This window comes from Anabrus simplex, chromosome 7 (assembly GCF_040414725.1).
Source record: "Anabrus simplex isolate iqAnaSimp1 chromosome 7, ASM4041472v1, whole genome shotgun sequence".
NCBI classification, from domain to species: Eukaryota; Metazoa; Arthropoda; class Insecta; order Orthoptera; family Tettigoniidae; genus Anabrus; species Anabrus simplex.
The window spans coordinates 231,908,832-231,925,638 of NC_090271.1; the positions used below are offsets into that span (position 1 = coordinate 231,908,832).

Consider the following 16,807-nt stretch of genomic DNA (forward strand, 5'->3'; position numbering starts at 1 on the left):
CAAGTTCGGTTGATGGCTGAAGCAGTGTGTGTAAAATGCCCAGGTTGCTCATTTAAAATCAGTGCTTGGATTCTAATAAATTTACCTGACATATTTGATCCAACATCAAACTCCTGAGTCCAAAAATCTTGAAAATTTAATCAAACTTTTCAACTTTTAAATGTAACTAGAGATGCAGAGGGGGAGGCTAAAGCCCCCCATAGCCGAACAAACAAGTGGCAAATAAAGACATATAATTTAGAAAGATAGAAACATGAATAGAAACACAACAGGGCAAACTCAATGGAAAGTCAGTATGGGGAGAGAGAACAACATGTAAAAAAAAATTAAAACATAAATGGACAAGGATTATCTCCACACCTTCATACACTGATGTCTTCAATAGATAGGCCCCCCTCCTCACATCACAATTCTTCTTTATCCATTTCTTCTCAGACTTCAATGAGCTGGTTTCTGTATCCAAGCTTATCAGGGGAGAAAGACATTAACATGCACTGAGGGGCATCTTCATTCTTGTTGTGTGAGGAGTATAGATAAAGAGAAAGCCAGATAAGCTTAGGAGAAAGAGAAGAGACAAAGGTAAAAATGAATACAGGTGATAAATAACTATGAATACAGTACAAATACAGTAGGAGGAGAGAAACAAGTGATGAATCAGGTCATACATGGAAAGTGAAAGGACACACAATAGGGCAAACACAAGACACTTCTCCTCCTCTGCAGCAGCAGCAGCATCATCAATACCACCACCACCATTATTACCATTACCTCCAGTACGTAGACCTATGAATTCTACCCTCAACCAAACATTATGTATGTTTCAACAAAAGTTCTGAGTTTTGTTCAACTCTCAAGTGGTTTATTATGTCCAAACGTGGGAGTGGGTGTCTCTTTTCAACTAGCATGATACTTTTCAATTGTTCTAATACTATTGTCTTTCTACCTTATTCCAGTGTCTATTAACTTCTAAAAATCATGGTATTTTGTTCCAGATCTTCAACTGGATTCCAGACTACTATAATGATACTGAAAGTTTGCCTGAAAACATGCCCAAGGACTTGAAAACCTTCATTGGTACAAGGTCTCAGAATGAGGTAAGATGACATGCACATTCATAAGCTTATTTTCAACTAATCAGAAACATATACTAAAAACTATTCTTTTGATGAGACTTCTTTGTATTTGTCTGTTAAGTCCTTCTAGGGGTGCACCCAGAATTTCTTCTTATGAGGTAGCGGGGCATGCCGCATTGAATAATATCAGGTTCTAAAAAACAAACTATAATGAGCAGCAATATTTCCATATTTCTTAACATTTAATGTCAACATGTATTGTATTCATGCAATACTCAGGTATATTACAAAACATTACAAAAGTTCTGCTCTTTATTGCATTGTGTAATCTATTAATACCTTTTAACTCAGCATGGAAAGAATTACAAAATTAATATTCTTGTTATCCTCTTTTCTTTGTTAAAAATTATAAATATGGCAATAATTAAAATCCTCTCTTCCTTGTTTATTATTAGATATATGATTTTGTTTTTAAATCTTCTGCTACCGAGCTCGATAGCTGTAGTCGCATAAGTGCGGCCAGTATCCAGTATTCGGGAGATAGTAGGTTCGAACCCCACTGTCGGCAGCCCTGAAAATGGTTTTCCGTGGTTTCCCATTTTCACACCAGGCAAATGCTGGGGCTATACCTTAATTAAGGCCACGGCCGCTTCCTTCCCACTCCTAGCCTTTCCTGTCCTATCGTTGCCGTACGACCTATCTGTGTCGGTGCGACGTAAAACAACTAGCAAAAAAAAATATATTCTGCTTGGAGAGAGTTCAGATCTAATGGACCACTCTCATCAATGCACACCTCTGTCCCTCTCTACCATTGACATGGTAAAGTACAATATGTCCAATTTTAACCAGTTCTGTTTATAGCCATCTTTTCTGCTTATCTACTTCTTTATTTTAATGAATGATAACAATTTCACTATTAATTTGATAGTAAACAAATTACTTCATTAGAACAATAAAGGGGATCAATGCAACAGTGGTCTAACCCTCTCCAACATGAAAATGGAGCTCAACACTAAAATGTTCCGTCCTTGGTTTGGAGTATTTCTCAGCAGAATATTGTGGCCCCATACAACTGAATAATCCTTACTCAAGTTAGGCGGATGTCCAACTGAATAGAACAATGAGGATGATAACTCATACAATAAAATCTATCCCTACCTATTGGCTTCCAATCATCATTATCATCATTCCCCTTGTCCAGTTTGATCTCGGATATCCATCTTTGCCTGTCTTTCCACCATTCTTCATCAAAGACATCTTCAAAGTTAGCCACCTTCTTCCTTAGGTCTTGCTCAATATGTTCTCTTCCATCATTTCCTTGGTCTACCTCTAAATCTTTTTCCTCCAATATCCAGCTCAAGCATTGACTTTGGGATCCTTGTTCCTCCCTTCTTTTCACATGCCCATACTACCTCAGTCTTGATCGTTCTACTCTCCCCCACTCTGCATACACCTAGTGTTTCTCGTATTACTATACCATATTTCTTATTCAGTCCTGTGTTGTCGAGGCCAGCATACTTCTTAGGAATTTTATCTCACTTACCTGGATTTTACTTTCTGCTGCTTCAATTGTTACCTCAGTTTCAGCTCTGTACATCAAGATTGGTAGAAAGTAGTTCTTGCACATAATTTCCTTGCATTTCATTAGCACTTCCTTAATCCATAACAGTCCTCTCAAACTCTCCAGCACTCTTCTGCCATTCTTCCATCTTCTGATATCATACTCCCAAAGTAGGTACTGAAATGTACTAACTACCTCTAGTGGTTCCCCATGAACAGTTATACCTCATCTTCTATTCCTTGATCCTCTTTTAAGAATGACATTTTGCTCTTTTCCTTGTTAATTTTCATTCCCCATTCTTCAGTCACTTCGTTCGATATGTTTGCATGTTCTTGAACCTCGTCTCTTTCACCTGACAGCATGATGTCATCAGCAAATAACCATACTTTTAGTGTTCTTGCCTCAGTAGTCTTTTTGACTTCTTTGACTATTTCATGCATTATGTTAATGAATAGGAGGGGTGATAGCATACTCCCTTCTCACAGTCCTATTCTAACTTCAAATTATTTTGTCTCTCCTACTTTGGCTTGATGTTTACAGGTGAATTTGCTGTACATGGGTCAATCTACATGGGACCTTTTCTTCTCCAGGGCCAACCAATATTTCCAATACTAAGTCATACACCGCAAGCCCTTAATTTGAAAACACTGTAAGACAGTGGCTGGCATATTCTGTGCTCTTAGACACCATACTTCTGAGCAGCCAAGCTCCCTGCTCCATAATCTCTGCATACTGAGCACAGCCTGGAGAGTAAGGATTGTTAAGCTCAAGTGAGCAATGGCAGCACAGCACCTATGCATTTACAGAGCGAATTTGATTCTGTGATAGTATGGTGGCAATATATATTACTCTCAACTGACTTGAAATTTCAATCTATCACAGTGAGAATAACAATACATTTGTATGAAAACAAAACTGCAACCAGAGGAAACCAATGCAAGAAAAATATTTTGCTTTGTAATTCAATTTAATTTGCCATTTGCCATTTATTATTGGATGCAGTACTTTTGCATCTGTGTCTTGGCAAAGACCAAAGCAAAATGTAGCTTCGACCAAAGTCCCAGTTCATCCATGGCTATGAGAGTATGGAAACGTGGTTTTTTTTTTTTTTTGTTTTTTTTTTCAATTTGCTTTACGTCACACCGACATAGGTCTTATGGCAACAATGGGATAGGAAAGGCCCAGGATTGGGAAGGAAGCAGCCATGGTCCTACATGGTCCTAATAAAGGTACATCCCAGCATTTACCTGGTGTGGTGAAAATGGGAAAGCATAAAAAACCATCTTCAGGGCTGCCGACAGTGGAGTTCAAACCCACTGCCTCCCGGATATAAGCACACAGCTGCACGCCCCCCTAATTGCACGACGAACTCACCCGGTAGTATGGAAGCTATTGTGGTATGGGTGGTGCCGGGCAATGACATTCTGAGCACGACTAGGGTGTTTGAGTGCTATGAAAAGTGTTACTTTTGTGGTAGGTAGGTCATGACCTAACGAGTCTCTGGACTGATGACCCAACAGACAGAAGGTGGTGGTGGTGGTGGTGGTGGTGGTGGTGATTATTGCTTTAAGAGGAAGTTAGGCAACCACCCACTATTAACACTAATTAGAAAGAAAAAAGGAAGAGGTGCAACACATTTCTAAGAATGTAGGTATTGGTCAAAGAAAGGAAAGGGCCACATAGGGTATGATAATGAGACTTGCTAGTTGCTTTACGTCGCACCGACACAGATAGGTCTTATGGCGACGATGGGACAGGGAAGGGCTAGGAGTGGGAAGGAAGCAGCTGTGGCCTTAATTAAGGTACAGCCCCAGCATTTGCCTGGTGTGAAAATGGGAAACCACGGAAAACCGTCTTCAGGGCTGCCGACAGTGGGGTTCGAACCTACTGTCTCCCAAATACTGGAGACTGGCCGCACTTAAGCGACTGCAGCTATCGAGCTCGGTATGAGATTGCTAGGTCTCACAAAGCCACTGGGGATACCTTTCCTTAGCAGATGTTCTTACTTCCTCTTCAGGGAAAAATGTACTTAAAATTACAACATGGTACACAGTCATACTGATATTATGCCTTTCCAGAGCTACAATGATAGGCAAGTTTTCTATAGCCTCCTTTACAGTTATTGCAGCCTCTCTCCTAGCCTGGTTTAGAGTACCAGCTATGCCAAATTGACTCTTTATGGAGCCTTTTGGCAACTGCCATTGGTCTAGAAAGCAATAAAATTACCACCAAGACCCAAATAACAAAGAAAAAACTGCCATAGAAGAAGTTTGAAATGATGTGCCTAAAATACATTTTTAAATTTATGAAATATTTATACAAATGAAAAATCAATCAGAAACACATTTCTTCTAAATCAGTAAAAAGTTACAAAATATGAAGCCTCCAAATGAAGGCATCACCCAACAGCAGGGTTTGAAAACTGGAAATTTAATACAATTTATGAACTTCATCATCTAGATCCGTATTGATAGAGTTTAAAGAAACAGTGTTAGGTTTAATGGTTCACCCAATCAATACACTTCACTTTACAAGTGAAAACTGTTTAATATAAAAATATATTAAGCATACATGTTTCGTCTCATTTTGGGACTTCTTCAGCCATAACGTCTCGTAGTAGATTACAATGCTCATTGTTGCTGTCTAATATTTTTAAAATGGAAGAACCCATGTTCTTTAAAAACTGTTTGAGAATACACTAAAGATAAAATATATACATTATTTACATAAAATTGTCCTCACTTCTTGCAAAAAGAATTTTTATCTTCAATGTTAAAATTTGATTGACATTTCTTAAAATATGACATGCCAGACATAACGTCTCGTAACAGATTACAATGCTCATTGTTGCTGTCTAGTAATTTAAAAATGGAAGAACCGATGTCCTTTATGAATTGTTTGAGAATACACTAAAGTCCAAATATATACACTATTTACATAAAATTGTTCAACAATTAATGCAAAAAAATCTTTCTTCAATGTTAATGTTTCTTGAAAATATGGCATGCAGTGCTGGTAGCTGGTAGCTTCAGTGTACTGACTGGGGGAGATTGAAATTCTGGCCTCAGAATAGGAATGGGACCAAATCCACATCAGAATATTTAAAAGTTTTAATTCATATGGAAATTCCTTTTTTAAAAAAAAGCTATATCTGGTTGAAGGAATCTGATGGTTCTGAGATAGCCTGTCATATGGCAAAGATCTATGCTGCATGACCTCCATATTGATAGCTTAATTCTTATGAATATCCCTTTTTTTTAAAAGACAAGGTCTGAAAATGAATGGGTTTAAAACCCTCGGAAGTTTAAGAAATGAGTTTCAGTCACAAATGTGTGAAGTAAAAGCTTACCATCAAATTTGGTGAAACTCCCTATAGCTGGTTCACATCTGAGCTCGCTCTGACTTGCTTCTCGCCATGCTACTGCATGTGTTATAATTATGTTTCCTCTCGCCTGGCAGAACTTGGCTAAGGGCAGTAAGTGGGGGGGGAGCAGTGCTATTAGTAGGGGAAGGGGAAATAGCTCAGCCTACAAGTAGAGCAGGAGGGTGAGATGTTTGTTTTAGAGGAGGTAACTTCAAATTATTAATTTTTCGTGATGATAAAAGCAACGGTATCTGTTCATATAACGGATATTTGTTATCTTGTACGTCATTCAAATTTTTGTTTGCGTTAATACTCTGGTCCAAACCTATATAAATATTTTTGTAATCACTCATCAGGTTCCCTTTGCTCACTTTCCTTAAAATGGTCAAGTCTTTATTTATTTTTGCTAGTGGCTTTACGTCGCACTTACACAGATAGGTCTTATGGTGATGATGGGATAGGGACGGCCTAGTAGTTGGAAGGAAGCGGCTGTGGCCTTAATTAAGGTACAGCCCCAGGATTTGCCTGGTGTGAAAAAGGGAAACCACAGAAAACCACTTTCAGGGCTGCCGACAGTGGGATTTGAACCCACTATCTCCCGGATGCAAGCTCACGTGATAAAGACGTTGATTCCCGTAGGGAACCTGAAATATTTGTTCTGAATGAGTAAATTTGTAATACCAGTATTTCAGGTTCCCTATGGGAATCAACATCTTTATCATCTGATAGCCAGGCAGGCATCAATTTTTGAAAATGAAACAAAGTCTCTCATAGTGCATTGGCACTATGCAGTGGTCTCCGCAGTATGCACTAGCCATGCATCTTGGTAGGTGTGCTGTTTACCAACTGATGAGCCCAACTTAGCACACTGGGCTGAAACGCTGGCAACCAGGAATGAGTTAGCTGGAAAATTTATAATATCCAATAACGGACCAACTATATTGGCATTGCAAGCTCACAGCCGTGCTCCTCTAGCCGCATGGCCAACTTGCCCGGTAGTATATTGGTGACCAGTATCTCCCATACGGACACTCATAGCAGAATACTTCTTGTGTCTATTGGCATTGACGTGTTCGAGATATCTAGTTTGAAAACCCCTACCTGTTTGTCCCATGTACGTGACAAAACAATTACAATAAAGAGAATTACTTAGATTCAGGAATCTATAAACTTACGTGCAATCAATGTTTTGTCATGTATGTAGGGCAAACAGGTAGGAGTTTTCAAACTAGATATCTCAAACTCATCAATGCCAATAGACACAAGAAGTATTCTGCTATGAGTGCCCATATGGCAGATACTGGACACCAATATACTGATATAAATAGCAACTTGACCATTTTAAAGAAAGTGAGCAAAGGGAACCTGATGAGTAATTACAAACATATTTATAAAGGTTAGGACCAGAGCAATGCAAACAAAAATTTGAATGACGTACAAGTGAACAAAAATCTGTCATGAACAGATACTGTTGCTTTTATCATCACGAAAAATTAATAATTTGAAGTTACCTCCTTTAAAACAAACATCCCACCCTCCCGCTCTACCTATAGGCCGAGCTATTTCCCCTTCCCCTACTAATAGCACTGCTCAACCCCCTACTGCCCCTAGCCAAGTTCCACCGGCTATCAATATGGAGGTCATGCAGCACAGATCTTTACCATACGACAGGCTATCTCAGGACCATAATTATAACACACGCAGTAGCATGGCGAGAAGCAACTCAGAGCGAGGCTCAGATGTGAACCAGCTATAGGGAGTTTCACCAAATTTGATGGTAAGCTTTTACATCACCCATTCATGATAAAAACTCATTTCTTAAATTTCTGAGGATTTTAAACCCATTAATTTTATATATCTCTTTCTTTCCAGACCTTGTCTGTCTTTTAAAAGGAATATTCATAAGAATTAAGCTATCAATATGGAGGTCATGCAGCATTGATCTTTACCATACGACAGGCTATCTCAGGACCATCAGATTCCTTCAACCAGATATAGCTTTTTTGAAAGGAATTTCCATATGAATTAAAGCTTTTAAATATTCTGATGTGGATTTGGTCCCATTCCTATTCTGAGGCCAGAATTTCAATCTCCCTCAGTCAGTACACTGAAGCTACCAGCTACCAGCACTGCATGTCATATTTTCAAGAAAGGTCATTCAAATTTTAACATTGAAGAAAGATATTTTGCAAGAAGTGTTCAACAATTTTATGTAAATAGTGTGTATATTTTGACTTTAGTGTATTCTCAAACAGTTCATAAAGGACATTGGTTCTTCCATTTTTAAATTACTAGACAGCAACAATGAGCATTGTAATCTGTTACGAGATGTTATGGCTGGCATGTCATATTTCAAGAAATGTCATTCAAATTTTAACATTGAATATAAAAATTCTTTTGCAAGAAGTGAGGACAATTTTATGTAAATAATGTGTATATTTTATCTTTAATGTATTCTCAAACAGTTTTTAAAGAACATGGGTTCTTCCATTTTAAAAATATTAGACAGCAACAATGAGCATTGTAATCTACTACGAGACGTTATGGCTGAAGAAGTCTCAAAATGAGACGAAACATGTATGCTTAATATATTTTTATATTAAACAGTTTTCACTTGTAAAGTGAAGTGTATTGATTGGGTGAACCATTAAACCTAACACTGTTTCTTAATTTAAATGGAAATGTGCCGAAACTGGCACATCAGTGGTTCTATTATTAAAGGAAACATTAAAATATAAACTCACTTAAAGGTATCTTGTGTCGATTCACCATCTTGATATTACCAAATATTTTCCTCCAGTTTGGTGTTATTTTGGTGTAAGCTTGCACACATTTGCATTCCTATGGTCTGTGTCATAAGCTGAATAACATAAATCTGTGACTGAGAAAAAGAAAGAAGGGTAGGAAGAAATTAGGCTCAAGAATCTTATTCAGGTAATGTTTTAACGAGTTGTGTACTCATTTCTTTTATCATGTTGATGAATGACTTATTTTCTTCACAGATGAACACAGTGTGGGTGAGCTGCGAGGGAGAGAACCCAGCTGATGTGGAAAATATTGGACCTATTCAGTACTATCCAACCCATGGCTTTCCAGGCTTCTATTTCCCTTATAAAAATCTGGATGGTTATCTCAGCCCCATTGTAGCAGTCTGGTTCAAGAGGCCAACCAGTAAGTATTAAAGTCAACATCAGTTTGTACAAGTAAAAAGTTTTTTAACTTACCAGATAAAACATGGTCAGTAACACATTTACAAAGAAATAAACATCTCATAGCTATAAAGTTGCATGTACTATATGTATGGCTTTGTATTCTATATAGCACATACAATTATCCTAACACCAATCTTCCTAAACCAATGTACACCAACATCCACTAAAGACTTTTGGCAATTCTTTTAATTTCAACACCCTGAAGCAGGTAATTATTGGGGGTGGGGGACATGTTAATCATGAACACAGGCATGTGAAATGATGAACAGCTATTAATGCAAACATTCCTATTCACAAACAAACAGAAAAAAAGGAAACAGAACAATAATAGAACTTATTTCTCAAATAAATTTTTGAACAAATCTTATGTATGGAGTTTTTGGTAATATTCACCAGTAAACAGAAAAAATTGAAATTGATTCAAAATAAATATTTTCTCCAGATTTAATGTCTTCATAGCCTTCTTGTGTAAGCCTAGATGCAGAAGGCTCAATGAATTTAATCTCTGCTGTCCTGTAGCTGTACGGAAATAAGTCTTAAGTCTTTTTAGGCCTGAGAAAAGCCTCTCATCTGTTGAAGTTGTCGTGGGAATTGTCATCACTATTTTTTTTAAACCTGAACAGTTCTGAGACCAAATCCATAAGATGAACTACTTTCTTGAAGTGATTGGTAATGTCCTCGAAGTTACCAATTATGTTTCCTTCATTTAGAAATGACTCCTGAAACATTCCTCTGTGAAGCAAAAGATGATTAGAGTCTACATCATCTTCACTGAATTGTAAAATTTTGTCTTTGTTTGCAGCACTCCCGTGTATAAACTGTTCAAATTCTAGTTTGTAAGATGGTCTATCAAAACGGGGAGTTAAACAATTAACATTGTTATCTACGTGGACGAGTCAATAAGTATCTGCAGTTTTGCTCTAACTGTCTTTAGGTTGCCTCTATGGCGTTGTGTGTTCACCAGCCGCTAGATGGCACCGTTGTCTACATCTGTGGTAGGTTTCAGCGTTATCAGATCAGTACAGATTGCACTGTTGCGACGTAAAGATGGTCGCACCACTCTCTGTTTGCACCAAGGAAGAACAGCGTTCCATAATCCGTTTTTTGTTGTCTGAGGGTGTAACAGGAGCAAAAATTCATGCAAGACTTTCAGCACAATACGAGGACTATATTTAGCCACAGCAAAGTGTTTACCAGCGGATTGAACAGTTCAAAAGGGCACGAGCATGAAGGATGAGGAAAGATCCGGGCATCCATCTGCAGCTGTAACTGATGCCAATGTTGAACAAGTGCGTGATATTGTCCCCATATTGTGCTAAAGTCTTCTATGAATTTCCACTCCTGATACACTCTCAGACCACAAAGAATGGATTATGAAATGCTGTTCTTCCTTGGTGCAAACAGAGAGTGGCGTGGCCATATTTACATCGCAACAGCGCAAGCTGTACTGATCTGATAACGCTGAAACCTACCACAGACATAGACAATGGTGCCATCTAGTGGCTGGTGAGCACACAACACCACACAGAGCCAACCTAAAGACAGTTAGAGCAAAATTGCAGATACTTATTGACTTGCCCTCGTATGATTGCAAAGAATAGGCACTTCTACCTTTGTTCAACAGAATCAAACTCAAGTCACCGGTCAACTCATCATTCAAATGAAGTTCCTAGGGAAGTATCCCCACTCTCGTCCCAAATACATTAGTGAAAACTCACCAGACACTCTGGATATAACCCCATCAGTGAAACTCAAACCATTCCACAGATGTTCTGAGAGAACCAGACTTGGGACTTTCTTTTTAAATCTTGTTACACTGTAATTCGCGACTCAGGGCTCCGAAGACTACCAAACTCCACAGTTTAAGAGGACTTAACATCTAGGAGAAGAATATTTTTGGAGGAGCAAAATGGCACTCTCCTCCCCTTGGATCATTTTTGGAGGGGCAGAAAATGCCTTTGCCCTCCCTCCCCCCCACAAAGTCTGCGCCACTACCCTGAAGCATTTAATCCTTGTCCTTCCAATCTCTCAACCTGAGGGACTCCAAACTTAGACATCAGCTACCATGCCGGTCTAGGAAAATATCAAACCAAATCATTAGATAAATTCTTTTGCATCTCTCCGTTATCCACACCTGTTTGTCTTACTATTTTCTTGTATGGATACGTGCCTTTCTGGAGAGCTACTCTTCACGCCTTCTCCATCAGTAAGGATTACACATTAAATTTTTTTCACAGTCGGTAATTTATTAAGCATTAAACAATTACATGTTTTATTCAGTGAAATAAACTATGTTACAATCACTTGAGGTCAAGCCAATCAGATTCTAATACTCCTTAACTGAATGCAAAGGCTCTCCCTAAAAGCTTTTAATGGTAGGTCTGGAAATTCACATCTTATTTTATTTTTAAAAAAATTATTCCTACAATGATATGAGATTTCAGAGTCCGAGTAGACTACATCTGGGTAAATTGATCTGATATGAATGTCTAGTATTATATGAACGTATGGTGATTTGATTCTTTAAATCATTATTAGACTTGTATTCTACGTAAAATCAGAGAGGTTTACTTAGGCCTAGGCAGACTAGACAGTTGCCTCATGTAATAGATAAGCTGTTACCATTTATTTTCTATTTTAATTTTAAGCATTTCATTCACAACTATCGAAAAGAGTACATGAACTTACCTCACAGTGAAATTGATATGAATAACATTGGCAGAAATCAACGTAAATTTAAAGAACGTTCAGGCAATGGAAAGAGGACAGGTTTTGTCTTAATCACAATGTCACGTCATCACAATATGATCATTAGCACGTTTTCAGTGTCATGTCTTATCATGTGATAACCTTAAAAACCTTATTCGTATTACGTTACGATAGATTAGGAAGGCAAATCTAGTTGCTTACAATCACAAACTTTGTGATGGGAGACACCGCTAACCTTGTCATAAGAGTAGTTGGTATCAACACTCAACAATGCCCATTCAGACGTCAAATTCAAAGAAAATACTGTCAGTCATTTTAACAACCAGACACTTGACTGGCAGTTAATTTTAATTAATTTGAAATAGCAAAGAGTGCATTTGTGTAGTACCTATGTGATACAAATTTTAATTAAAATCAGTGATGAACAGTATTGAAAATAGTGGAGCATGAGGTTTATCTGAGCGATTCTAAAAAAGGAGAAAAATGTGAAAAAGAAAAAATAGGTGTCCTATTAGAAGAGAAACACAGCCAATTTGGAAAATCATTTCAGTTAATCCAAATGATGCATACAGAGTGAATGATGATACTGAATCAATACTAAGTGGATAATAAATTAATTCTTTCATTATCACATGGCTAACCAAGGTCATGTTGCACAAAATACGGACAGTGATTGCAATTTTAGAAATTCATGCAGCCAATATACTGTTTTTCTGAGGTACTGAATTAAAAGTTTGTTTTTCAGAACTCTGAGGAATGGTGAGAAACAATGAAGGAAATTTTTAGCATACTCTCAAACCAAGGTTAGAGTATTTTGTGCCCCATGTTTATTGTATAATGAAATATCACAGATTGCAAAACCTAATGAGAGATTTAATAACTGGAAAAACAGCCAGTCCTTATTAACTGGTCATGAAAATTCAGCTGACCGTAGAAAATGTGTGTTAACTTTAAAAGATAGAGGACAAATCTAGAGTGGAATAAATAATAAACTAACATCTCAGCTTAGGACAGAAGGTAAATAATGGAGAGATGTGTTAAAATGAGTCAATGTGGTCAAAAAGCTGTTGAAGCGAGCCCATGCGCTGTATGGAACAACTGCTTGGTGGACTGTGAAGTTAAAATGCAGACCATGCATTCTATGAAGGAGATATTGAATTAATACTTTCTAAGTCGACAAACAGAACATGGAGGATATTATTTGTACAATAATCGGAAGAACTGCTTTACCTACGTTAAGTCATTATTCCACCTAGTTCCTCTTTTAGTAAATACAACACCGAGCGACTTGGTCATTCACAATTAAGTATTTATTTATTTTCCACCTAGTCGATACAATGATTGCTTAAGGCAATTTTTAATGGTCAAAAGTGGTACATGTTTCGTATATTATCAACATCTTCAGCCACATAACACTGTTTAGATGAAAAATATATAAATTGACAAAGTAATGCTTTAGAGGAAGTGTCCTTAAAATTAACATAAATCTTATGTTAATTAATTAACATAAATCTTATGTTAATTATGTTAATTAACATAAATCTTATGTTAATTTTAAGGACACTTCTTCTAAAGCATTACTTTGTCAATTTATAAATTTTTCATCTAAACAGTGTTATGTGGCTGAAGATGTTGATAATATACGAAACATGTACCACTTTTGACCATTAAAAATTGCCTTAAGCAATCATTGTATCGACTAGGTGGAAAATAAATAAATACTTAATTGTGAATCTATTGAAGTGCGATACCGACCATGAAGCTGATTTTATATAACGACTTGGTCATATCGCTAGAAGACCTATCTGTGTTGGTGCAGTGTAAATCAAAATAGTAATATGTTGTTATTATTATTATTATTATTATTATTATTATTATTATTATTATTATTATTATTATTATTATTATTATTATTATTATTATTATTATTATTATTATTATTATTATTATTATTATTATTATGTGGCTATTGTTAGTCTGGTGCCGTTGTAAGGAAGACCCTCCAATGAGGGTGGGCGTCTGCCAGATATGGAAAACTGTGCATTAATCTGGTTGAAGATAGTGTTATGTATGGTGTACGAGTTGCAGGGATGTTGGGGATAGCACAAATACTTAGTATCCAAACCAAGGGAATTAACCATTTAAGATTAAAATCCCTTGACCCAGCCAGGAATTGAACCCGGGGCCCTGAGGACCAAAAACCATGGCGTTGATCACTTAGCCATGGAGCCAGACTATATATTATTGAAATGGTAGTTAATAATAATTGTTTCTTCATTACAGCCGGAGTACTTATCAACATCGAATGTAAAGCTTGGGCTCGGAACATTCATCACGACAGACAGGAACGAAGGGGCTCTGTCCATTTTGAACTGATGGTAGACTGAAGCAACATAATCAGTGAAGATGAAGGACATGCGAGAGTGGCACTGCCAGGAACATCTCAGTTCCTCTCACAACACAGTACTGGAACCGTACTTAAGTTAGTACAAGATAGTCAACGTTAGTGACTGCAGCTGCTTCCAATTAGTTTTCTAGTTATGCACAGTCAAATTCTATTACCTGTTTTTATTGTTGTTAAATAGATATTTTCATTGTGCTAAAAGGCATGGAATAATTTATGTTTTGTACAGATGTTTTCCCCAAAATATTTAATATAATAAAGATGTCATGTTGATATTTTATAGATGTATGGCAAACAGTTGTTAAGTTTAGAATGTGTAAGTATTAGATGGATGTACTATAATGAGAGAGAATTATTGTATCTTCTGCAGTTCGTGTGCAGGCAAGTACCTGTAGTTTTAGATCCACCTAACCTATTAGCAGAAAATAATATCAAAGAAAAACTGTTAGTTATATGTTCATAATTGTAATAAAAGTTGTTTGAGTCATAAATTATTTTAAAGAAAATAAAGACTATACAGAAATGTTATTAAAATGATTCTAGTTTTCTCAGAGTGGCACAGACTAGGTTATGATAATGTGGTCATTTTACTGTGTCGTGAGTTAGAATTACAACCAGTTGTTGAAAGGATAATAATCACAAATAAAGTATATCTTTTTAAAAGTCCAAAAAATGAACATTGTTTTACAGAAAATATCAGGAAGAGCAATTTTATGTTACCTCCGGATGTTATTACAAGGTGCAAGAGACAAGTTGTAAATGTACTTATACCATCATCATCATCACTATTTTCCTGTATTGTACCAGATACATGAGGTCATTGAATATTAAAATGAGTTTATTTTTGAGAGAATTAACTGCAGTTGATCAGTGTTAAAAGTGTATTTTTTTGTGTCAGAGCGAGTAATAAATGTTTTAAAGGAATCCTGTTATCTCTTACGTCCATAAGAGCTGTTCTATTGAAAGATAGCCAAGGCATCTAGAAAAACAGTAGTTATTTGATAATGATGACAAAACATACTGATAGGAGTTCAAGAAAGTCTAGGTACCATTCGAGGTACCTGTCCCAATGCTTATTAAGTTTTTCTATACCCTCCACAATGAAGGTTGCTGGTTGAAAACACTTTCTCTTCAGGGTCTTCCTTCTTCAAAAGACCAAATATACAATAGTCATAAAGGGAGAGATCTTGGCTCTTATATGGCATGTGATCTATAAGACCCCAGTGAAAATAGTGGTGAGTATCCACTGCTGTGTTGGCAGCTTGGCTGTGCATTACCATGGATCAAAAGCACACTTCATAACACTTCTTGTAACAAAGCACCTTTTTTGCCCATGAATTGTATCATGCCACAGTGTATTCGTTTGGATGTATTTGGATGTGTTGTAACCATTAACCACAAATGGTGCTTCAACTTTCTCCCTCTACTTAGCGGATGTGTGTCACAGACTAGCCATGTTCTGAGCTGATACTTCGCGCTAACACATCAAAGGTTTTCTGTGATGAAATTATGGGAAAGGGCTAGGGTTGGCAAGGAAGCAGCCATGGCCTTAATTAAGATACAGCCCTGCATTTTACTGGTGTGGAAATGGAAAACTATGGAAAACCATCTTCAGGGCTGCTGACGGTGGGATTCGAATGCAAGCAAGACCCTAACCGCATGGCCAACTTGGTTGGTCCGTCATTTACTTGCAGCATTACAAGCTCTGACATTATTTCAATTGAACAACCCTTATATGTTTCCTGTTTTTGTTGAAATTCAGATTTCTTCCTGTCCTTTAAATGTCTATTACACATACCAAGAACAATGAAGGGAATGTGAATTATGATTGTGACCACTCTGGTATTTAAGACATTGGAATTAAAAAAACAACTAATCATTTGACAGTTCTTCAGTCTTCATGTGGAAAGTGGGATAAGAAGAAAGTTGATAAAATTAGAAAAAGATACCCAAAAAAATGAATGAATGAATCAATGAATCAATGAATCAATCAATCAATCAATCAATCAATCAATCAATCAATCAATCAATCAATCAATCAATCAATCAATCAATCAATCAATCAATCAATCAATCAATCAATCAATACATTTGGTAAGAGCTAGGAACACAGATACACAAAAGGAGCCCAATGGGTCATTATACTGTTAGTAATGGAAAAGAACAAATAAGTGATACGGTAAATCAAGCAATATAAAAAAGGAACTTTTTTTTTTTTTTTTTTTTTTTTACAATTTGCTTTACGTCGCACCAACACAGATAGGTCTTATGGCAACGATGGGATAGGAAAGGGCTAGGAGTGAGAAGGAAGCGACCATGGCCTTAATTAAGGTACAGGCCCAGCATTTGGCTGGTGTGAAAATGGGAAACCACGGAAAAGCATATTCAAGGCTGCCAACAGTGGAGTTTGAACCCACTATATCCCAAGTGCAAGCTGACAGCTATGTGACCCAAACCACACAGCCACTCGCTCGGTAAAGTTAG

General features: G+C 37.0%; 1 protein-coding gene across 1 annotated transcript in view; it reads left to right on the forward strand.

Annotated features, from left to right (window-relative positions):
• Window positions 1–15,247, forward strand: part of LOC136877063 (sodium/potassium-transporting ATPase subunit beta-2) — a 162,483-nt gene extending 147,236 nt beyond the window's left edge. Inside the window, exons 5-7 of the mRNA XM_067150879.2 lie at window positions 993–1,094; window positions 9,001–9,169; window positions 14,203–15,247. Coding sequence (XP_067006980.1) covers window positions 993–1,094; window positions 9,001–9,169; window positions 14,203–14,306 — 375 coding nt within the window. The 3' untranslated portion in view covers window positions 14,307–15,247. The remainder of the gene's footprint in view (window positions 1–992; window positions 1,095–9,000; window positions 9,170–14,202) is intronic.
• The last annotated feature ends 1,560 nt before the right edge of the window (window positions 15,248–16,807 follow it).